Below are 24,730 nucleotides of genomic sequence, written 5' to 3' on the forward strand. Positions count from 1 at the left end.
AACTGGAAAGATTCCTTAAACAAGCTTATACATGCGTACAACTGCACAAGACACGAAACGACTGGGTTCTCGCCATTTTACCTGATGTTTGGCCGTTCCCCACGACTACCAGTCGATTTGCTGTTTGACCTAGACAACGACCTTCAACAGGGTGATTACCAGGACTATGTAAAGACGTGGCAAGCAGATATGAGACGGGCCTACGACCTAGCATCTAGGAACACCCAGAAATCGTCAGCCAGGAGTAAAGTGTATTACGACAAGAAGGCTTCCGCAGCAGTCCTACTCCCCGGCGACCGCGTACTTGTTAGAAACCTTTCAGAAAGGGGAGGACCTGGAAAGCTCCGTTCACACTGGGAAGAGCAAATTTATGTAGTTGAGGAACGCATATCTGATAGTCCAGTCTATCGAGTAAAGCCAGAACTTGGCCGTGGGAAACAACGAGTGTTACACCGTAACTTGCTACTTCCTTGTGATGCTTTACCACTGCCTAAACCAACGAGAGCATCATCCAAGACCACCCAACTAAGACCTAGAGTGCCACCTCAGCCTGAAGACATTGGAGAGAGTTCCGATGATGAGTATGAGATGAACACACTGTCCTCTCCAGTCACCCATGAAATAGCCTTTCCGGCGGAAGTAGACACCCCTCCTATGGACCCACAGGACCACTGTGATAATGAAGATTGTGCCACTATGTCAGATACTAGGGACCAACCGGACCCACAAGTGGACACTGGTGACTCATCAGTGCCAAATTCATCCGTTCTAGATGTGACTGATATGGCACCTGAGGAAAGTGACAATTCAGATTCAGAGGAACACCTAGAGGGAGCTACGCGACCTAGAAGGGAGAGACGACCCCCTCGGATTCTGACTTACAGTCAGATGGGGGTACCCGAGTACCAACGTTTAACCCCAGTAGTAAACGCAATTCAATGCCCTCAGGTGATACTTCCCTACCAAGTCATGGCCAACTGGCTTGTACCTCACTGCCGGTGTGTTCACTGCACCCCGCACATCCCATTTATTCCACAGCTGCAGTATATACCACAGCCCATATGGACAAACCAGTAATGAACACTCCTGAAGTCACAACTGATTACTCCGAGTATTAACCATGGACAAGCAGACCTGTTGCTCGCCTTCTGTGACTTAACTCATAAGCGAAATTTGTGTTGGATTTTCCCTCTAGTTACCAACTGTTAAAGACAAAACCTGCGGATAATGGAACTGCCACAATAAGTATTCAGTTTGAAACATGATGAGAACTGACGCTCCCTCCTAACCATTGTTCTTTTTGGTTTTGTATTTCCTGTTATAATGTCGGGACGACATTTCTGTTGGAGGGGAGTGTGTTACAAGTAGAACGTGAGGGACTGGGCCCAGCCCCAGGTTACTTATTATTATGGGATCGAAAATCCCACGCGTTGGCGAGAATGAAAACGAAACGAGGATCGATGAGAAAACGTGTTGTCATTGTAGTTTTGTAGTAGTTCCTGTGCGAGATTGAGTAGAGTGTAACAGTAACATCCTCCAAACACAGCTTGCCATGTCTGTTGCCAAGGTCTTAGGCACAACATCTCTAGTAAAAACACTTGACAAAGCAAGAAAAGCCCTGCATGAAAAACGAAACAGAAACAATAAGTACTTCCATGACAAGTACAAAGATACTTTGGCCTGTGTTCAGACACAAGTGCTTGCTGCTCACAAGAGTTTATCACAGGAAATAGAGCAATGGGAAAAGGAATTTCTCCTAAAGCATGGGTTCGCACCAACATATGAAAACTTTGAACAAGAGGAAAAAATAAAAGCAGCATACAAGAAAAAGAGATTGAGCAAGAAACTACTGAAACACTGGAATATAACAGTGCATATTTATCCCTCAAGTTGAACATAAAACCAAAATAATTTTGATGACGTGAATTATTGTTCAAAGAATTCAACTTCTAGTTCAAAAAGATTTACAGCTAAGAAATAAACATTTTAATGAGTAGTAATTACCACTGTATTTTTATGTTACCAGCTGGCGTTTTCTTGGCCAGAGAAAATCCCAGTAAAGAATTTAAATATTGTAATTTATTTTCATTTACTCAGTGTAAAAAGATTTCGTAAAAATGTTAGCGAAGAAAGGCTTATCCTACCTTTTTTCAGTTATACAAAGAGAATTCCATTCAACTAAGATTTGTTGTCAACGCACGTTCAGAGACTGTAAAGGACTGCGTATAAACACACGTAGTATATATTGGAATTCGTAAAATTATCTAAGAATAAACACAGCTTGTGTAACATATTTCTCCCGTGCGAATACACCTCCATTCATCATCAAAACTGTTCAGCTAAGCCTTTTGGGCCGAAAATGAAATAGGTACTTTTATAGTTGTTAAACAACAGTATTAATAACCTGAGTGAGGTTTTTGAATTATCATTTATAGCACGATTTTAAATTGCAATTACAACCTTACACATACACGGCTGAAATTATATATTACGTACCTGTGTCTGGTGAAGATCCGTTCAAAATATTTCGAGATGAGAATCCTCCAGTATACCGGTAATGAGCAGATAATATTTTTACACTGGCAAACTTCCTTCATATCGAAACATTTCTTGATTTAGTATACCTTCGAAAAGCAACGCTATGATTGTTTACACGTACCACGCTGAAACTTGAAACTTGAGAGCTCTTTAGTTAATAAAGTTAGCGATCACCAATACTTAACTAGAAGCCTCGCTGGGGGTCACGATCTCGCTTTCGTTCCATTTGAGACTTCAGACATCTAATAGACCACAAGGCTAAAACCTACACAAACGGCTAGTCCCACTGGTCTCTGACTGGTCGGTCTGGCATAATTGAAAGAACCCCGAGTTTTTCGTGTGTGGTTCACATTTTGGGTCTCTCCTACAGCGGTACTGCGCTGTGGAAAAGCCTTCCAAGTAATAATATTGGATTTTCTATGAGACGTTAGGTGAATAGCGTCGCGCACAGTTGATAAAAATAGATTACATCATTACTCAGCAAGAATTTACAGTCCCTCACAGGTTTTGTATGGACGTATTGTATTCTAGACCAGAAAATCAGGCAGAAAAGGAACGATTGGTGGTCTGGGTTTTTGACTACCTTAAATAATGTTAGAAAGCAAATACTACTGCTGTAGGTAATGTAAAACGGATTCATGGTGTCCATAGAAGAGCCTAAATGTCACAAATTGCATGAGGATCTTACAAAGTCGCAGTGACTTCAGTCGGACAAATCCCAAAACCCTCAAGAATTGGAAAATTGGGAAATTTTAGCGCCACGGTTGCGACCAGCCGATCAGAATACTTGACACTGAAACGTATTACAAAGAAACTTATCTGCAGCCGCTTATCCATTCAGGCCTTGGAGAGAAGACGTACTACCAGACATTCTCAAACTTGACCACCCGAGCCGTCCATTCAAACGAATACGCCAAGAACGGCATAATCATTAACCCTGAGACAATTCCAACCCGGGGGGGGGGGGGGTGGAAACTCCCATATAAAAAGGACGAGGGTGCTCTTCGTACCTTTTAGGACAACCGCGACGTCACGAAGCCTTTGTTCTCAAGGATAAATGGCTCTATTAAAATCTAGGTCCTCCAAATTACACTATCTCTATAGTGCTTTTTTATCGTAGTAAACTATTATTTTCAGGTTTCCTTCGATTATTATTATTAAAGGTAATTTTACAAAAATTGTACGATATTACCTTTAAATTGAAGGAAACCTGAAAAAAATAGCTACCAAGATGGAAAAACACTATAGAGATAACAATCAACCATAAAAATAGAAATGGTTAAGGATGGATAACAAACGACGAACTTGATTTCATATTTGCAAAGTTTTAATTCATCCTTCTTTGAGTGAACCCTTTGAATACCAAACTTTCGTCAAAAAAATACCGTTTTTAACCGTTAGGTCAGATTGTTTAGCTGCCATGACGCTAAATAAGCCTAAGTTTTGCTAAAAAAGCTTTTTTTTACTAAAAGGAGAGATTTTTCGAGGATTAGGTACAAAATTAAGCAAAACTTCAATTCCGGGCATGCGCATAAGCCAAAATTTGGACTTCTTTTTTCCATTAACCGTTCTCAATTTCGTTTGTTGGCCCTTTCCTTTCTGTTTTTCTCGGCTCTTTTACACTGGCTACTTTTTGCATTGTATGTTCTTTCTGGCTGCAGTGAAAAGTTGGATGTTAATTACGGGCGAAGCCTAGAAATGGACCTTGATCAATGATAGGTGTAGTGGACATTTTACCACCGTTTTTGCACCAAAACTGATAACCTTGTTTTTCGGTTTGCCACATCGGAATGTCGTCGATATCTAAACCTGACCATTGTGCAGAAAGGGCTAGCCTAGCACTACCATCTACTTATCAAGAATATCTGATGACATTTAAATTGATGACGTCACAAGTGGTACAAAGAGTACGACCATTAATAGGCCCTTTGCAGCTAAGCCGTCACGTGACCTATTTTTCATAAAATTATGGGCTATAACTTAACGAATGCCAGAAATTGAAAAAGCGTGTCGTAAATATCAAAATGGCCAAGTTTGAGACCCCAATCATTAAAGAAGGAGATTTTATGACCTTCCGAATTTTTAAAAGAATAAGAAGATTTGTATGGAAAAAGTTGCTGGAGAGCAAGACCTTGCTCTCCAACAACATTTTACATACAAATCCTCTAAGTTTTCCGAAAATTCAAACTGTCGTATAAACTTACTCTTTAATTCCAGGGGCCTCAAACTTGGCCATCTTGATATTTTCGATGCACTCTTCCATTTCTGGCATTCTTTAAGTTATAGCCGATAATATAAAACTTTTCTAGGAAAAATTTGGTCACGTGACCCCAGCTGCAAAGGGCCTATTACGCATATATGCGTAGTCGGTATTCAAAGGGTTAAATATCGTGAGGTAAATATTTGTAAAGATAACAAGATAACCAGATAACCAATGCACAGACAACCCTATGCAGTTAAATTAAATAATGATAAATAATGTAATAAATAAGTGTTAATCAATAAAATAAGGAAACGAATAAATGGCAAGATCACAAGATATCTGCCAATAAAATTCTTACAGCGTATTTTGAAACTTGTTACAACAAATAAATTCTTTCAAATTCTTGACAATTTAAAGCGCGGTTTTCATTTGAGTGTCGAACGTAATTCGCATTTAATGTTTTGGTTTTGCCATAGTTAGTAGTCTCCTCTACTAACTATGGTTTTGCGTTACGCTACACGATTGGCTTAAAAATTTCGCGCCACTTTTTCAACCAATCAGAAGTAAAACCAAAACCAATCGCGACTCACTCGCCCGCGTTTTCCTGCCCTCTGTGTCGGCTTCCTGTATTTGCTTGGAGTTTTGATTGGTTCACTGGATTGTCTGTGTAAGTTGTGATTGGCCAGAGTGATAGGGCGGTTTTCAACTGAGTGTCCTAAAACCAAAACCAAAGCAATTACTTACCGATTAGACTACTCAACCAAACTGTAGTAAAACCAAAACTAAAACCAAAGCCAAAGTAATTGCCTGATTACTTTCAACACTCAATTAGAAACGCTCTAAGCACTGTAAAAGTGTATGTAAATTATTCTCGTTTTCTTCCTCAATTTTCCATTTTTGGAAGTAATAAAGAAACACTAAAGACCGTGTTTGACCACATTTCCAAACACAGAGAAGAGCGTTGAAACTACGACGCGCAACGGAGTACTTTTGACGATCTTCGAGGTGTTTGGAATGTGCTCAAACACTGTCTTGAGTGTTTAATATATCTTCTCCATCGAAACTAAAACTAAGGAGAAAACGGAGAAACAAAGTCGTTAAAATCTATGCTAATTAAGATCAGATATCCAAACACCGTCACGGTCATGACTTCCTTTGTTTAAACTTGATGAATTATTAATGTTTTGAGAATTTTGCTTCCTCTTCTGCCAAACTAACATTTAATTCCCATGGTCCTATCAGGCAGTCACATTCTGAATTTTCTCATCGTCTTCCATAGCTATCATCTCCTGATCACTTTCATCGTTTCTGTTCTTGACTTTAACACAGTGGAGTATAAATGGAAGCAAAGCACAGAGGAGCAGAAAACCGCCGGCCAAATAAAACGCGGACGCATAAGATCCCAGCTGATCGGCGAGAAAACCTGTAAATAGAACACAGTTTACAATAAATGTCTCTGATTTCAATCTCTCATTAAAGGATTTTTATGAAGCATCTTAGGAGACTCTTCGGCTCAAAATATTTCATTTCTTACTTTTCTCTTCCGATCAAAAACGAATCAAAGAGTTTCCGTCCGCGATATCGTCTTCAATCGCACGAACATGCGTTCATGTCCAAAGCAAGCATGCGCAAAGAATTTGAGCCAGAAATACAGTGAACATCATGGCGTTAGCGTATTGTTTTAACCGTCCACACTACAACAGAAATACGGCGTTTTCAGAGGGCGAAAACGAATGAGAAAGTATGCGTTTTCGAACAAATAAGAGTGTGGACAATCCCAAGGAAGTTGACCCCGAGCCCGGATCTTTCGCATCAAGGTGCACGCTTCAAGGCCAAACTGATCCCGGGGGGTGGGGGGTACTCCCTTATATGGGCTATACAGGTATGTGCGGCCCCAAAGGGTTGGGTTTTTCAGCCGTTTTGGTCATAAATAGGGTATCGATTTTGGCCATTTTGGTCTTAAATAGGGTATGGTTTTAGCACTCTAGTCTTGAATCGGGTATGTTTCTTAAAAGAAGCTACTTTTTCATCATTATCAATAAGACCCTCAACAAAAGCCCTTCATAATTTATGTTTAGGGCAGCTGTGCCAGCTATAAAGGTCATAAACAGGGTATCGAATTTTTGGCCAGGTCATAAATAGGGTAGCATAAATCGCAGATTTTGGTCATAAATAGGGTAAGGGTTTTGGAAAGTGGGCTGCACACCCCTACGCAACGTTTCTGGGAGTACCCCCCAGGGAACTGATATAAACATACCCTGGGGGAACTCCCATGTAGAAAGGTCGGGATGCTCGTTGTCTGGCTTAGGGGTGTAAATCAAGGATCTTGGTCTCACTTAGGGTGTTAAGGACAAAAATGCCACTACTTTTAGCTGTCAACGTATCTTTTAGGGTGCAAATAAGGCTCGGCCAATGAAGGAACAAGCCGCACGCAGACTGGTCTCCTTTAAAGGTTATTGGTCTCTTTTAGAAAAGAGTCTTTCTAATTAAAATTTAAATTTTCCGATGAGCATCACCGACCTTTTCAGACTAAACGATGGTGGCAGCAATAATTTAATCTCGTTCTCAAACTTACCTGCAAATGGGGGAGCCGAAGCTATGGCAAAAGAAGTTAAACAGTTTGCCAGGCCAAACGCTGATGCTCTCCTTTTCACATCCACACAAGTCAAGAAAATCAGATTGCTAGTTGTGACGACGGAACCGTTTCCCAGACCGAACGATACGCTGCACAACACAAAGGAAAGATAACTTCGAGCCACAGTGAACAAAAGGACTGACACACCACTAATACAGCCACCGACTTGAAAAACAAAGTGAGGGTTGACCCATGTTAGATTGCAAACACGTCCTGCTAATAATCTTGCGATACATGAAGCAAGGCCATAGAACATCAGTAATCTTGCGGAATTGTCGGGAGAGATGCCCTGTTCTTCTGAATATTTCACCTGAAAAATTGAGAGAAAAAATACAAGCTTGTTAGATGACGATAGAACGCCCGAGTCCAATTCAAAGTCAAAAGTAATGAAAAAAGCAAAACGAGAGAAGGAACATAAGAAGTGAGCCTTCAGCTGTCAGTTTCTTTTCTGTAAGTTTATGGACCGTCTCAGAGGCACGCGGTCCATAAACTTGCAGAATAAAGTATGACACCAATATTCCCCAGGCAGGGGGGGGGGGGGGAGGTATTCCCATATAAAAAGGATAGGGGTGCTCGTCGTACCTTCTAGGGGTTAGAAAGTGGTTTTGGTACCTCTGAGGGTGTTCAACCTCATAGGGTCCACAGAGGGAAACTTTTTCAGTACCTTTTACAATGTCAAGCCGAAAAAAAAAAATGACAGGATCAAGATATTTGATGATAAACTTTACAAGTAGAAGGTATTCGAAGCAATTGTTTAATGCTATTAAAAAATCATGAAAGTATCAGTTATTGTGCTGTTCTAGAATTGGTACCTCTTAGGGGTGAAACAGAGTTTCAAGCCACGCCCACAGTATAAGATCTTTGTATCTCTCAGGGGTTAAGAGTTTTCTTTCTTTCTTTTTCTACCTCTTAGGGTTTACAAGATCCCTGACGAGCACCCCATCCTCTATTTATGGGAGTTTCCCCTGGCAATATTCCCTTAGACAGACTGAACTAGAAAATTCAATAACGTATTCATAAATTTGGCTTTTATAAATCCCTGCAGGTAAATTTGAATGTGTCCCCAGGATCTGTGCTCGGTAAACGGCGTGCACAAGAGTTAAAAGCCTTAACTACGTTTTTCAGGTCACTTTCGAGAAAATTAATTTAAAAAACACTTCTATTGCGCAGTTTCAATCACAATTCATTAAAACTTACTTCAGTAAGCGATCGATCTTAGTGGTCCGTATTGCAAAATTGGAACTGCTCATGCAGGGAACCAATCAGAATTAATCTTCTCATCCTGGACCAGTTTGCTATATAACAAAGAAAATTGAATACTTACCAGGTGAATACGAGTGATAGATGCTCCTAAGGAATCCATCATAAACCCCAGAGCAAAGACGGTGAACGCTGGCACTGTCCACACAGAACAGTCCACTATCTTAGTTGGTTCTATTATTTGGTAATCCTCTTCTTCCAGCTGTAAGCTGGAGTCATGTGGATCTGAACAATCTTCCTCCACACTAGGATCATACAACAGAGCTGGAATCCCACCCACAAAGACTATGCCTGCCAGAAATCTGAAAGTGTTGTCCAAACTGAAGCTGTCCAAGAAAGCTCGAATAACTGGTGCTAATACAAACAAACCCAGACCAGCACCGGCAGATAGTATCCCTGTGGCGAAAGGTTTCCTTTTATGAAAATACTGTGCAACCACAAGGAAACTTGATGTGCGAACGCAGCTGATACCAAACCCAACCAGCAAACTATACGTGAAGTAGTAAATAATGATGCGGTTTGCAAACGATGACAAAATGAGTCCCACTACAGAAGACCCAGCTCCAACCATGGTCACACATCGGCAGTTTAACTTGTCAGAGAGGCGACCAGCCACAGGACTGGCGAAGAAACAAAGAAATGATGCCAGGGAGCCTATCCAGGCTACAAAGAGAAGACAAATAATATTGCATCAAGAGGAATTAACATATTGAACCTTTTAGGTTCAGGTTTCTGTATCATGTTATTTCTATGTTCAAAAATCAGGAGTCCTTCACTAGAATCATAAAATCCCCTAACGATAAGATGATCAACAGACTATAATTTATTAGTGACTACGCAAATGCTAATAAGTACCTGTAGTCGGCCATTTGAGGCAGAGCCATCACTCCAGGCTCTCGACACCCGGGGGGACGAGTCCCATATGAAAAGGTCGGGAATGCGCGTCATCTCGCTAAGGGGAGCAAATCAAGGATTCTGGTCTCACTTAACGTATTCATAATGGAACGCCACAGGTTTTAGCTGTCAAAGTATCTAAATGGTGTAAATAAAGAATTTGATTGAATTGAATTAGGGTGCAATCGGAGAGGTAAATTAAAAAACAGTCTCTTCTTTCTGTTTATAGGCTCAATTTTCCTTGGTCTTTCGAGTCTCGTCTACTAGCACTGGCTCCTTTCCTGAACAGCGGTTGGTAATCGAGCCTATTCCGTTTTAAGTGGTATCTTTTAGGGGTTAAATAAAGCTCGATCCATGTCCCAAATTGGTCTTGCTTAGGGATTTAATTTCAATTTTCTGATGAGCATCCCCTGGCACGGATCCAGGTTTTTAGGAGAGGGGGTTCGACGAAATGGAGCCGCCGAAGGCGGCGCCCCAGTAGGGGGGGGGGGGGGGGGGCGGGGACGGGGACATCCTGCCCCGGAAAATTTTTAAATTTCAAGTCCTCAGAAACGCGATTTCGCCATTCTGAGGCAAAGTCAGCGTGTTTTAATATCTCATTTTTTAGAGTAAAAATGCCATTCTTTGTTATAAAAATATAACAATACACAATGTAAAAACATGCAAATTTTCATAAAACTACGATGAAAATATACTGCATTTCATCTTATTTCAATTTTGTGTTTCGTCAGAGACGGGATCGTCAAGCAGTATCTTTCGGGGATATCTTTCCGCAAAAAGCTGAACCACAGCATCGTAGTTAACGGGCTTTTCGTAGTGAATGTTCATCAGAGCCAAGCCTGACAGTCTTTCCGTTGTCCTGGTGGTACGTAAATATAAGCGTCAAAGTACTGTTTGCTCGCTCGTTGTCAGCTGAAGTGACTGGCATGGTGCAAGCAATTCGCAGCAAACAGTTAACGTTAGGGAAAATGTCGGGATCACAGGCCTGGTGGAAAGGGAGAGACAAAGATCGTTGTCATCAGTTCAATAAACAATGTAATTTTGATCATTTAAATAAGATGGACTTCAGAAGAGAAGTGTTTTACTTCTAATGCAGGTTGAAGAGAGTCTGGCTTGGTTACTTGTGATTTCCATTTTCTTAACCACCTGTCATATTCAGTGTCAAGGGTATGGGGACTTGGAAGATCTGACTTGTACATCTCCGACATCTTTTCAATGTTTGCATTTTCTCGTGTAACGATTATTCTTGGTACAAGGCCAAGTAACTCAACAGCAGTCTTCTGAGTAGAACCACATCTAAAAATTTAGGCAGGCGCACTAGTCAGCGCACACGCACAGCTCTGGTTTGCACCGTCTAATGTGTATATAATAAACGCAAGGATGCTATTTTGCATTATCAATTGTTAAGCTAAGATTTAAGTATTAAGAAGCTAAACTATCAAGAGGAGCCTTATAATTTATGTGTGTAACTTTAAACTGACAAGGCAAATACAAGCTATTGCAATACATTATATATTTAAAATGTTCACCTTGATGACATCTCTTCCGTGATATGGTCAAGGAAAGGAACGAACAAGGTCCGACAGTAATATTCTTCTGGGGAGTCATTAGGGGTGTTCTCTCTGTGTCGCTGTCTCGAGGCGGTTCTTGGGACGCTCGGCTCGGTACCAAGGCCTGAGGCAAGGGCTACTGCATTTGCATACCATGCCTTAAATACGGTGTCGGCATTGTTTCTCATTTGCCTGAACTCTTTCTCCGTCACCGCTATCATGTTGTACGCTTTGACGATGTGATTAGACTTCTTTTATTGAGAAGCACAGGTTTTACCTGGTTATGAACTTTTTGCATTTAAGATTGACTGTATTTATTTAATATTTTTACAAGTTTTTGACATTAGCTGTTTTGATTTAGCCGGTTCGATTGAATTCCCCGAACCCCTCCTAGATCTGCCACAGATCCCCAACCTTAAGGGCTTATGTGTTCGATGGCATGATGAGGACTGATGATGATGATCCCCAACCTTTTCATATGGGAGTTCCCCCCCCCCGGCTCAATACAGTCAAAGCAGTAAGCATGCACTACATGCCTATGATGCTAGTGAGTGGGAAACTGTCCAGATTAATTAACAATTCTCTGACTGCCACCTTTAGGACTTGACCTGCAGCATCCTCTGATTTTAGCAATCCTCTGAATCTTTTCATTGCCTAATTTTTATTATTATATACAAAGTCAAAAATCAGTATGTTTCAAAATTATGCAATCTTTTAAAGGAGCTCAGTCATGTGTACTTTGAGCTATTTTGGCCACATACAAAATTACCTTTAAATGGTAGGAAACCTGAAAATAACAGTTTAATAAGATAGAAAAACACCAAAGACATAATGATAAACCATAAAGGAACAAGGATGGCTAAGGATGGAGAAGATTAACACGGATTACAAATGACGAATTTGAAAAATTGAGTCTAACCTTTTCAATCTGCGCAAACAATGACTATGCTCCTTTAATGTTGCAGCTGCTAATATTCCAGCTTGTGGGATACAATCACACCTTTCGCGAATTGACAATTGTAACTGGAAATAGTGAGCTGCCAGTCAAAAAATCATGGCTCCTTGAGGTCACACTTATCTTAAATACAATGGATTTGAGAAATTCTGATCGGTCAATATATTTATTTAAAATTTGTTGAGAAAGTATATTTTGTTGAGAACTTTTTATCACTCAACAAATATTCAGCAGTCAAGAAATATTGACAGTTATTTTAACTTAACCTTACTGAAATGTCTGAGAAAATCTTGTGTAAATTTATTGTTATTAATTTGAACAGTCAAAAGAATCAACTAGCCTCTAATACATCCACTTTAATTCAATTGAATTAATTAGCATTTTTCATTATCATTTGAGTATTTTTTGGTGGAGAAAAATTCACATACTTTTAAATAACTATCCTCAGGGGATGGGGGTACTCATGTATTTTAGTCACGAGGAGGTGCAAACGAGGCCAAATTTGTACTCCCCCACCTTAAATGTTACTATGCGTGATGAGCCCTAGGAGTGTGTGTGTGGGAGGCTAGAAAGTAACCCAGACAAGCCCCTTTTCTCTCTGTTTTAAAAATAAAAATAATTAAAGGAAAAAAAAGACAAGAGAAAGGTTTAAAAATTCACTTTTCTTTCTTCATGATACATCTGTCGCAAAAATAAGGCTTTTTTACCCCTCCCCCGCCTGTCACAATTCACCCGATTAAGAAAAATTAATTTTAAACAATTATTGGATGCGGTTTTTGTGATATCCAGAATAATCAAGGTTGAGGTAGGGGTTATCAGCCGAAGCCGAAGGCTTGATTGATTGTTTATTCTGGATATCACAAAAACCAAATCTAATAATTGTTTTATTATACATTGAACAAAAAAAATGAAAGTCATGTTTTTGCTTCTTCACTGTCGGCAAGCAACAAAGCACGTGAACTTGACATGATTACCCGTGACCTTGAGTGTCCTTGACATGATTATTGTTTAATCTGCAGAGATGACGTCAAAGGCGCTGATTTCGAAAATTCACTGTAAGCTCTTGGCCAATCAGAAAAGAGATAGTGAGTTCAAAGTACAATAAAAAAAATATTTGTAAAAGCATGAGTAAGTGTCTGACAAACTCCTGCTTAAACAAGGTGCTGTTGCTCCTAAACGAACATGGGGACCCCTTATATTTATTTCAAAATTCAAGTTCCTATAATATAATCAATAGACAAAGATTCACAAAAATCTCAGTGCAGGTTCTATTTCAGTGGAATGACCTTAAGTTTATATATCGATAATCATTGTCAAATCGATCTTAAGTGTGTACCTGAGCTATAGCTTCGATTCTAAGGCATCTTTCGCTTTATCAACAGCTAAAATTACAAATACAAGTTCAGCTCAGCTTTACTTATAATAGTCACCTGTTTCTTGCCTGCTCGAGTTAAAACGTCTTATGATCACCGGAAAAAGAACTCCGAAGCTCATTAGAAGCCCCATGTTTATGGCTTGGCAGAAGGTAGCGCCTGCACAAACGAGGTATGACCATCTACTGTCTTGTTGACGCCGTGGGCGATCTGTTTTATTTAGATTTAGGCCGGTGCAGCAACCACACGGTATCATTTTGACCAAAATAACAGATTATTGTGAAGGTGAAAAGGGCTTGAAAGGTCGCCCGATTCGGACATGACGCAGGTGACCTCAACGCCACGGGCCGGCCGAGTGCAACCTCATCCCCAGGGCCTTCTCCTCGACGATTTTATAAAGGCCATTTTGAAAATCGTCGAGGAGAAGGCCCTGGGGACAAGGTTGGGCTGAGTGTTTCAGCTAGTTTGCCGCTGACAGGTAATAGCCGGTGTATCGTGACTGTACCGTAATTTTGGAACAGAAAACATGGTGGAAGGGACGGGCGGATTACGGATCAAACTGGACAATAGAAGATCTTTTTCTCTGGATTAATTTCCAGGACTTGGGTTCAATGACTTCAATGTGTTCAGAGCATCAAGCTTCAAATGGTCTACAATGCTAATGAAAAGATACAATTGACCCGTTCACCTGACTCGTGCAGTTCAATTATTCGCCAGGGTTTCATTTCGCCGTTGTTTGCGCTGGCAGGCCACCTAGAGTAAAGTTCGATATATACTTTTTTAAAGTAACGCGGTCGGACAGCTGTATCCTGCGTAGCAGCCGTTTTCTTTCCTTTTCCAAGCGGCAATTTCCGTAATTTCCAAAAAATTCCTGCAGAGCAAAATCTGCTGAGAAAAAGAAAATCGTGCAAGACAGGAGACATGCAAAAAATATCGAGCAAGTGTTTTCTACTATCCAGATCTGTTAAAAGTTCTTACACAAGCTGTTAACTACCAAAAAAAATCATGTGCAACCTAAGGGTGATTAAAAACATTTTCACGCCTCAGAAAGTTACCCAACTCTCCCTACCCCCCTCCCTCCACAAAATAATGGTCTGTTCCTAAGGATATTGATACAGGTTTACGAGTAATGAAACGAAAGATAGATATACGCCAGAGTTTACGGTTAACTTTTCCCAACCCAGTAAAGTGAACAACACAGAAAATCATTTCTCAGACTTTGTTAAGGATATATTTTTCGTCGGTCAACGAGCAAAACTTTACATCATTTCCCAAGAACGTCGATGCTCAATTTGTGTGAAGCAATTTCGAATGAGGGAAAAGCGCTAGCAACAATGAAAGAATCAATTAAAAATAAATTCTGAAACCTTGGTGTTCCGCCACCTCGAGTGGCTGACATAAGGATGACGTTTAATCAGAATTCTCCGCCTGCGACTGATGGGTCAGCAAACCTTTCCCGTGACTTAAAATTGAAAACGGTCGACTATAATTTTGAAGCTTTGATAGCCTGGAAAGTTACAAATCCAAGAGTAACGTATGGGGATCTTCTACAGATGCCTTGATTTTCCTAAGGAACGTCACTGCTTCCCTGCCGTCAATTAAACGATGGTCGTACGTTAGAGCTAAGTACATCATGGGACGAATCTCCACCTTCGGAAAAAATACAGGAGAGAAAATGTCAAATGCGATTGGAAAAAGTCATGTTGCTACAAACTAAGACAAAACCTGCTGAGACAAACTAACACTCGGAAACTTAAGTCATCTAAAAATAATTTTTCTTCTTGGTACCTACATCCAGTGTTGTAGTAAGGCGTTACGACACATGGTAAATGTACAGCAAACAATATCAATCGGAGGAGAGGGGAGAGGAGAAGTTAGCTACATGTAATCTCAACAGTTTAGTCCGAGGTTGTGGCTAACTAAGGTTAAGATTTAAGTCTGTGTGCGAGTCTTGTGGTTTCCGATTTCCGTAGTACCGTTTGAGTCCGTATAGCAAGTGGCTTCGCTGAGGTCGAGAAGTTTCTATCAAAGATTAGAAAGAAAAAGACCCGTTCGGGTATCTAGAACAGTCATCCAGTCACTGACTTATTCGTGAGAAAATAAATTTACAAGTAAAAACATCAATTCAGAGCTGAATGTCAGCTAACATCATTTCGTAACTGACCTTTCCATTGACAGCTACCGGTCTGTCAATTATGGCGTGCATTCCCAAGATGGAGGACTGGGGCGGGTTAATGATAGGCGTGCCCATCATGGAACCGAACACTCCTCCATTGGAGATGGTGAAAGTTCCACCATCCATATCCTCGATTGCTAGCTCGTTTGTTCTTGCCTTTGAGGCGAAAAACAAAAAGAAAATACAGTCAGCTTTCTTTAAAGGAGCTACGTCATGGTTTGCGCATCTTGAAAAGCTTAGCCTAAATTTTTCAAGTTCGTCGTTTGTAATCCGTGTTAATCTTCTCCATCCTTAACCATCCGCGGCGTTGTTTCTTTAAGGTTAATTATTATCTCTTTGATGTTTTTTCTATCTTAGTGAACTGCTATTTTCAGGTTTCCTTCAATTTAAACTCAGTTTAAATTTGTACCTGGCCAAAATAACCCAAATTCCTTTAAAGCACACTCTCTTCGGACAAGCACCGCCAATTGTCCACCTTGGACACGTGACTGCCAAACGGAAGATGACCGACTGGTCTCCAAGTATCTCTTACGAAAAAGGCCGTGTCATGAGAAGAATGGGGACTAGCAAGTGGTGACGACGAAAACCGGGCCGCTTTACAAACGGACCCGAGGAAGAAGGCTCTATTACCAGCCGCTGAATGAGGCCGCGCTCTTCTCGTGGAGGAACGCGACCAGGCCCGAGAAGGCGGCGGGAATTGAGCCCGCTACCAAAAAAACCTGTTCTCGAGTATTTGATGATTAAAGCGTTTGCATACCTTCTCTCCCATAGCATTGATAGCTTTTTCGATGTCAGCGTAGTTCATTTCTTCCACATTCCTAATCACCGGCACAACAAGGCCCTGTGAGATAGAAAAAAAAATCCAATAGTTTTAACGATATCAGTCACACAAACAAGCCAGTGACTAGAATGAACATTTTCTAGCCTCAAATTAGTGACTTTTCTTCTCCTCTAATTTTTGCGGCCGCGGAAAACTTAGCTGTGAATTAGGGACGCGAGACTTCCTCTTGTTTAGACACAGTGTTTCAATTGCAACCCAACAGTTTGTTTAGAATCTAATAACTTTGCTAATAAATAGAAAGTTTGTCTGGATAGAGGTCGAGATATAAAATTGTTTCACGACTAGAGCGACTGAACTGTAATGTGGACGGGGCCTTTAACACCAGGAGCCCGTTTCTCGAAAGCGGGCCCGAAAAGCCATTTTTAGTTAATCGGTGTTTAAAGACAGAGTGGTGTACACGCCTGAAACTTCTTGTATGAAGAGAGCCTCTGTTCGTATTAAGAATATGTGAATAACACAGCGCTGTAGTCAAAAGGTTTGAGATTTTGCTACGGCTTTTCGGGTGCGAAAACTTTTCGGGACCTTCGAGAAACGGGCCCCACGCCCTGGTTGTTTAAAGGCTGGGTAAGGCTATCCACCGGCTAAATCACTATCCAGTGGATAAGCGCTGACAAAACAAACCACGTTATCCACTGAATAGTGATTTATCCGGCGGATAGTGTTATCCACCTTTCGAACAACCCGCAATCCCGGACAAAAGTAGTTAGAAAACTTGAGCTGGATCACGCATCTCCTATGCCCCCTAATCAATTTTGGAAAATGTCACGTGTTTTTTTCAAGAAAAAGGGAAAAATCACCTGATTATCAACATTGTAAGTGGGGGGAGGGGAGAACTTGCTTCGTGTCCCAACTTTTTCTGTCTGGGATTACGGGCCTGAAGCTGCACGTACCTTAGGCGTTGCTACTGCCACGCTGATGTCGACATAATCTCTGTATAAAATCTCATTGTTTTCAATTACTATAGGAAATAAAATGTACATACAGTTATCAAGACTTCAATCAATACATGTCTCTGGTGGTAAGGAAATCAGAGGTTGTAAGTATTCTTTAATGAGAGCAAACATTCATTTCCTTTAGTTCATTCAACAGAACTTTGGGTCATATTTGTAACAGATTTGGTGGGCTTATTATCGAATTATTATTATTTTTTTAAAATTTGGTCACTGTTTTTTACATCAGGAGCTTCCTGACTCTTCATGTATCGTAACTGCCTGGGCTGATCTTTATTGCTATTTCATCCAGCTAGTATCAAAATGATTTTGAAGGGTTTTTCACATTTTATTTTTGTAAGTGAGAATATGAAGCTTGAATACAAATGAACCTTGGTGATGATTGTCAGTCCAAATATCATGTTTACATCACACAGGAATTGTCCCTGGGCACATCAGTAAGAAAAATTCTACAAGTATGGCCAACCTGTTATCAAACCCACTAGAAAATGACTACACAGTCTTATCAAATATTCTGACGTTGGTCTTGATGTTATGAAATAATAATTACACCTTCTGTTGTAGCTGACTACAAGTATACAAACCAACTGACCAGCATTTACTGTTGGCTCACTCTGCAAAGCATGAGCAGACGCCTTGATGAAGGCTGACATGAAGCCTAATTTGACACCATGCTTCTTAAAAAAGGTGTCTTTGTGCTTTTTTCTCATCTCAGAGATGTTACTGCAACAAACAAACAAATTCCAATTATTAGATTATCGAGTGTCACTGTAAGTTAGTATTGCTTCATGGTAAATGCAAGTATTTGCTAAATTTAGTGTAAACCGCTCAACTTTCTTCTTTGCATCACATAGTTAATATGGTTGGCTATGTAATACATAATGCCATATCTATAGTCAATGAGATTTATCTTGTAAATGTGGAATCATGTATGCATAGAAACGTTTCAAGACAAGACAATCTGTACTGAAAGACAGACTCCCCATTGGCACAAAACACTGATATTTCAAGCTACAGTGTAGGGAATGGAAAATGCTAACATCTGGTCAGTATCTTAAATTTGCCACTGTCATCAAAAACACCAACCTCATATCAACTTCATTAAATGTCGTCAACATTGCATAAGTATTCTGAGAATCTTTGAGCCTTTGAGCAATCCTCTGACGCATTCTGGTCATCTTCGCCTGAGATCAGAAAATGCAGAAATTGGGATTGGGAATTCTAGCTGCTAATGTGTACACACATTCGCTCGTGTTTGTTAAGCTCAGTTGGGTGTTGTAGTGAGAGTGGATGTCCTTATGGTAAAGCCCAAGCCCTCAAGGCCCAGAGATTGCACCCATGTTTAAATGTTCAAGTGTTCCTTTCAATAAAAATGCAAACTTAATTTTGTTCTTCATAGTATATTCCACATGCCTGGAGAAGATCTTTTTGGGTTTGCAGCAATGAAAATGTTTTGTTTGCTAATGAATCAAGGATAGCTTAGAACTGCAATTTAGAAGAACTCTTGAATATACAAGACTCTTGGTGGAGGCAGCATGGCCTAGTGGTTAGGGAGCTGGATTTGTAATCTGGAGGTCCTGGGTTCAAATCCTCCTCCCTGCCACTGGGTGGATTCGTGTTTGGTGGTCCCAGATTCAACTCCTCCACGCTCTGTAAATAGCCAACTGGTCAGCCTCCCGTCAGCTGGGGTTTTTAAGAAGTTTCTGTTCAATTTATAATATTTGTTTGCTCATTTCAGTGTCCTCAATTAGCACAGTACTGCTAAACACTTTGACATTTAAATAAAGTGATTTATTTATTTTATTATTTATTAAGACTAATTAGATTGCAAATTAAGATATTCCTTATTCCAAACATATGTTTCTGTTCTTCTAAGGATTTGAACCTCAAACTTGTGGCAGACAGTGAAATAGCAATCTAGCAGTCATACTTTACTACACTGAAATGCCCACTACATGTTTAAAGTTGATCCCTCTGCTATTTAGACTGACATACCCTGTGCTCAGAGCGAGCTCCCTTAGATGGACTGTCTGTTGGCATGGCAACTGATGGCTGTTGGACAGGGGTGGGTGGCCCAGGTTTGATTTCTGCTATTGGCTGAGTAGGTACTTCAGGAACTACATAGACAAAGTTCAAAGGCGTTTAGATTTCTGCACATTAGAGTTGTACTCAGGCCATTTTTAGCCTCACCCATCTGGCTACAATGTCAACTACAGTAATGTTTTCCTGAAACGCTTCCGATCAGAATTTTAAACAGTCTATTTATTTACGATGATTGTGATGTTCTGATACAAGATGGTTCTAACTTATTATACAAACGTTATTGAGCTGCACTTTCAAGATATGGTACTGCCTATTGTGTTATACACGTTCAGGGTCTAGTGAGGTATTATTATTTCAGGGAGTTTCATTACTCTGAGAATACACTGTAGTTTGCCAATAGTAAATACAATGTTAATGTTTACATTATTGAGCGTCTACAGGAGGCCACAAAACTCTCTGAATTCTATAATAATCAAACATGTACCTGGAGGAGGAGTCGTTGGAATTTCAGAAGGAGTCTCCTTAGCGGGTGCTGAAGGTTCAGGGGGCGATGGTGTACTTGTTGGTGGTGTACTTGCTGCTGGGGCCTCCTTTGGAGGGGGGCCCTTTCCTGTAAGAGAGAGATTTACAAACCAAAGGATGGAAAATTACCATTTTCCTTTGCTCTAGTTGTTCCTCATGTCCTGACAGACAGTTACATGTAGGAAAGTGTTTGACAGGATTTGAAAAACTGAGAGGTCAAGAGCATGAATTGTTCATTATCATTGCCATCTTTAATTGGCACTTTCTGGGAGAATGACATGCTAATCTCTTTGTTATATGATCAGCTGATTAATCATACCTGTTAGAACAAGTTTGAACAGCTGTTGACCTTTCTCCACTTTATCACCATCATTGACAAAAAACTCCTCAATTATTCCAGCTGAAGGAGCAGTGACTGGAATGCTAGTCTGAAATCAGATGAAAAAGAATGAATTACGATTGCTTCATAATGTTTTGCAAGTACACAGCTTATTATAAAGTGACATGAGCCACGGCAAATTAATGACTGTTGACTTCGGGAGTTCAGAGGTGAAACATAGTCCTTGTTTCTTGTGAAAAAAAAAAATGCTTGGTATTAATTCTTGGTCATTTCATTAACAAAAAATAATACATCGAAAAACCATGTATAGAAGATTTACATTAGGTAATGATCTCCACCTAAAAAAAAGATATATTACATAGTAAAAACAACTGATAGCTATATTACAATTCAGTTTCAGTTTGAGCTTTACACTTACCTTGTCAGTTTCAATTTCTCCAACAACTTCATCTTCAGCCACAGCATCTCCTTGAGCTATGAAACAAAAACATATTTGTCACTCTATAACCCTTTCAAGGCCTTATGTGACACCTAGTTACAAAAGAGCTAGGTAACAGGTATAACCCCTTCAGTTCTTAAGTCAAAATAATCACTTCTCATTTCTGATTGCCATAGATTTCCTTCGATGTAGTTCTGAGAATTTAGTATTACATCAAGACAATAACACTTGGTCATCACACCTCAGCTTGACAGAGTATTGATCTTGTCAGGACAAATTAAAGGATGAAAGGAATGATGGCACAGTTGATAACACTACAGTAACAAAGGCTATATTAAAGGGGCTAGGTCATGCTATTTTAGGTAATTTTGTTTAATTTTGTTAATTATGAGCTCTAAACGTCAAATTGGCAGAGCAAAAGTCTTTCATTTGCAAAATCACTGCCACATAACAATTGAGAATGATTTTCCAGCTGTGTATTAAAATGACATTTTGATATAAACTGATATAAATTGGAGAAAAAGGTGGGCCGACGTTTTTCAAATTTACCCAAATGCAATCCACTTTAATTCTCTCCAGTTTTGTCCATCCATGTCCCTTCTTGGCTTTCCTGTGTTTTGTTTGAGATCTTCTATAGTTTTGACCCGTTTTTGTGATATTTTAGTTAATTCTATGACCATTTGACCAGCGCTGAAATTGCCTAAAATTGTGTGACTTAGCCTGTTTAAGTCAAATTGTCTATTCATCTTGCTAGAGTTTGTCCTGGTTTTCTTAACATTAAGTGACTAGGAGTATTTCCACTCCTCCAGAGTGGGATTCTGGCTCATCACAGGATCCTTCCCTCCTCCCCCCTTCACAATTTATACCTGGGGTGGAGAGAGAAACTGAGTTATTGTGCTCAGAATTGAGGCACTTTGGAAAAAAGTGCATCATGCAAAAACACAATGCAGCGAGCATACATGTATTAGGTGTTGAATCCTGGCTACTTGATCTGGAGTCTAGCAACCTTACCACTAGACCACTGCACCTCACAAAACTATAGTAAAATTAGTAGTATAGAGAGGTGCAGTTCACTCACTTACCCTTGTCCCATCTGACGTCCCCCTCTGTTACTGACTCTGCAAATGGTGGGGTATTCACTATTATGTAGTCTTCAGAGCCTAGAGAATGGCAGGAAAGAAAAGCCTTAATTTGTAAAACAAAGACAAAAATCTGGCTCACTCACAACCCTATGCATTAACTCGAGTTATAAATGCATAAAGCTGAGAGGGGTTACTCAAAAGGAAAAAGAGAAAACTAAGTATTCTACAGGCATCTCCCTCTTTTAACAAGATTAGCACAAAAAAATGACACACTTACAAAATCTTGATGATGAATGAAAGCACTTCTCATCCTTCCAGCCAAGTAACCTAAAGATAGTTGTAAATATGTAATTGAAGAATTATAGTGAATTACAGGTGTTTTTGCATGTGCAATGCTATGCAAGATTGTATTACAGCTGTGCCGGTAAGTGTCACATACTGTATTCACATAACGCTGACTTGCACACAAACCTACAAGTTTTCTCAGCATTAACATCAGGCTGCATAACCACAAGCATGCAGGCAAATTGATAAAAAAAGCTAGGCAGATATTTCATAGATTCATGTACTAGCACAAATCAGCTAAGAGACTGATATGTGTTGGTTGATTACATACATGTATTTTTAAGTGCTAGACCATACTGGGTAAATATCAGTCCTTGGTCTTAGAAGTAAGGTTTGCATTCCTTACCGGAAAGGCAAAGCACTAAATTCCTTCTGTACAGTCCCAGTCAACTTGGCCGAAAATTCAACATTTTTATGCAGTTAGAAAATGCTTTTTGTCTTATCAGGAGTCAAGCTTGTTGTTGAAAAGCCCCTACACCTGAACATCTGCAAGCCCCCGAAGACAGGGGAGATAATCTAAGCAGTACAGAATTAGTGTTTGACAATAATATTATTGCATACTGCAGACAGAAGACTACCTTTAGGCCTAAATAGCACTCCCTTTGGCCTAAATATCACTCAGGTTAGCTTAGCCTGAATAGTGGTTAGCTTAGCCTGAATAGTGGTCAGCTTAGCCTGTTTACTGTTAGCTATTGATAATGCAAATGGAATACAATATAAGTTAAAATTCTGCTCTCAACAGTCTGCAGTCTCCAAATGTCATACACTGGCATAGAATAAGTGTATCAACAGCCTGTAAACAAACATCTCTTTTGGGCACAGTTTAAGCATGCCCAAGGGAACATGGAGAATACAGCTGAAATTTCCACTTGTGATTCTGGTTGGTTACTGCCATTTTAAAACAAACAGCAACATTTAATCACTTGACAGTTTTCTGTGACAGAAACAAACTCAGATGTTTCTCTCACACAGGTTTTCAGAAAACAGATTCTGAAGAAAGACGTCGGTTTATTTGGTGTAGGGTATAGAGCAGTTTTCAAGTGAGTGTCGAGAGTAATCAGGCAGTTACTTTGGTTTTGGTCTTGGTTTAACTACGGTTTGATACTGGTTGAGTAGTCTAACTGGTATGTAATTGGTTTGGTTTTAATTTTACGACACTCAATTGAAATCCGCTCTAAAGAAGTCTTATATTGATTAATAATTGTTTAAAAGAGAGAACATGTATGAGCATGCTTACACCCGTTGGCTGCCTCGCAGGGTTCCTGCTGCTTGAATTTTTGTAGCTAAAAGAGACAAAAGAGATTAACGACAGCAGTACTTAGAATACTAATTCTCGCATTTTAAAACACAGTGTTTGATATAAGCTTAAGCTAAGCTTTCAGGTTACGTTACCTGCATTTTGTAAGGTGCTTGCACTGCATCGAATCCCACTAGGAGCAAACTGCCGCTTTAGGAACGAAAAAAGGAACATAAGGGAACTAATATAACGCTACTCTGAGAGTTAAAAAATACACTTACAGAAAAATGTGAACTGTAACTTCTACAGAAATGTAGACGATGCAATAACCGCCCGATATGGCGGTAGGTTAAGGAAGCCATATTTGATCGTCGTCCGCGTGTAAACTGGGTATGAATAGCCTCATTTGCATGAACTAGGTTTGGCGGGATGCGGGAAAACGATGCGCGAAGCGGGATGCGGGATGCGGGATGACAGAAGAATGCGAGAAAAAATTCTTCGGCGGGATCTGTGGTTGAAAAAGACGGTTGGGACCTTCTTCTTTCAACCTCTCTTTCTTTCTCTGCTTCTTGCATGTTTCATTCTAGTTCTCCTGATTTTATTTGCCTTCTGGCTTCAGTAGACGAATCGAGTACCTCACGGTCGACTTACGAGGAATTGTTCGTCTTACATTTTTTAATACAAACTATGGAAAATCTGGGCCTTTATCTAAACAATAATTTATAAACACATGTGTCTTAAGGGTAAAGATAGTGATAGGAGTAATTAATGTACTTTTATTATGAACAACTTTTAGAGAAATGAATTATTCCTGGGAAGCGTCGTTTAAAAACAGGGCAACAACAACAACAACAACAAAAAACATACAAACATAAGGAAAACAACAACAAAACATCGGATCTCTAATTATGTCCAATTTATCCCCAAATAAAAAAAAATAATCTTATCATTACTTCCTGGAAGCAAAAAGGCGAGCTTAATGGGAAATCGACGCCGTATTTAAAGCTTCATTGAAGTTTGTTCAGCTTTTTCTTCAAAAAGCTTTATGTTTTCTATTTAAAATATTAATAAAAAGCGATTACTAAATTCCTTGTCTTTTTTGCAATATAGAGCAAAGGCTGTTAAGCAGCCACATTTTAAACACGATCAAAAAAATAATAATAATAAAGGGAACATGCTGTTTCCATGTGGTATTTTGATTAAGAAGACAAGAGTTCGACAAGAGCTGGAGAAAGGAAACCCTGGTTACTATGGCAACTTGCACTTTGTGAGAGACAGTGTTGGTTTACTCCAAATATGGGGAATGTTTTTGTTTGGACCCAGTCCCCATGTTATTGACTTCGATGA

The 24,730-nt window shown here is 39.8% G+C and overlaps 2 protein-coding genes and 1 pseudogene across 2 annotated transcripts; all 3 read right to left on the minus strand.

Moving 5' to 3' along the window:
• Positions 1–4,966: 4,966 nt before the first annotated feature.
• Positions 4,967–14,495, minus strand: LOC110043270 (monocarboxylate transporter 10-like). The gene is made up of 4 exons (XM_089292651.1): positions 13,466–14,495; positions 8,701–9,299; positions 7,317–7,686; positions 4,967–6,164 (listed from the first exon to the last, which is right to left on the minus strand). Exons 1-4 carry the CDS (start codon positions 13,662–13,664, stop codon positions 5,980–5,982), a joined length of 1,353 nt encoding a protein of 450 aa, XP_089148777.1. The 5' UTR covers positions 13,665–14,495; the 3' UTR covers positions 4,967–5,979.
• On the minus strand, positions 10,239–10,880 carry LOC149110388 (52 kDa repressor of the inhibitor of the protein kinase-like; annotated as a pseudogene).
• A 118-nt stretch (positions 14,496–14,613) lies between the features above and the next one.
• LOC110043157 (dihydrolipoyllysine-residue succinyltransferase component of 2-oxoglutarate dehydrogenase complex, mitochondrial-like) lies at positions 14,614–24,630 on the minus strand. The gene is made up of 15 exons (XM_020748585.2): positions 23,665–24,630; positions 23,539–23,593; positions 23,384–23,429; positions 22,079–22,128; positions 21,802–21,879; positions 20,699–20,754; positions 20,260–20,368; positions 19,903–20,028; positions 19,371–19,492; positions 18,462–18,559; positions 17,968–18,098; positions 17,316–17,383; positions 16,342–16,425; positions 15,573–15,740; positions 14,614–15,058 (listed from the first exon to the last, which is right to left on the minus strand). Exons 1-15 carry the CDS (start codon positions 23,956–23,958, stop codon positions 14,924–14,926), a joined length of 1,620 nt encoding a protein of 539 aa, XP_020604244.2. The 5' UTR covers positions 23,959–24,630; the 3' UTR covers positions 14,614–14,923.
• Between the last annotated feature and the right edge of the window lie 100 nt (positions 24,631–24,730).

This window comes from Orbicella faveolata, unplaced genomic scaffold (assembly GCF_042242905.1).
Source record: "Orbicella faveolata isolate gen_17 unplaced genomic scaffold, um_ofav_v1 contig_24, whole genome shotgun sequence".
Taxonomy (NCBI): domain Eukaryota; kingdom Metazoa; phylum Cnidaria; class Anthozoa; order Scleractinia; family Merulinidae; genus Orbicella; species Orbicella faveolata.

Excerpts from the sequence above, each read along its gene's own strand:
- LOC110043270 (XM_089292651.1), bottom strand. The coding sequence starts at position 13,664 with ATGATACCGTGTGGTTGCTGCACCGGCCTAAATCTAAATAAAACAGAT. Across the intron at positions 9,300-13,465 it reads CTCGAGCAGGCAAGAAACAG|CCTGGATAGGCTCCCTGGCA; the intron begins GTGACTATTATA and ends TTCTCTTTGTAG. Across the intron at positions 6,165-7,316 it reads TTCGGCTCCCCCATTTGCAG|GTTTTCTCGCCGATCAGCTG; the intron begins GTAAGTTTGAGA and ends TTCTATTTACAG.
- LOC110043157 (XM_020748585.2), bottom strand. The coding sequence starts at position 23,958 with ATGCAAGAAGCAGAGAAAGAAAGAGAGGTTGAAAGAAGAAGGTCCCAA. Across the intron at positions 23,594-23,664 it reads GTTACAGTTCACATTTTTCT|CGGCAGTTTGCTCCTAGTGG; the intron begins GTAAGTGTATTT and ends TCGTTCCTAAAG. Across the intron at positions 22,129-23,383 it reads CTGCGAGGCAGCCAACGGGT|GTTACTTGGCTGGAAGGATG; the intron begins GTAAGCATGCTC and ends AACTATCTTTAG.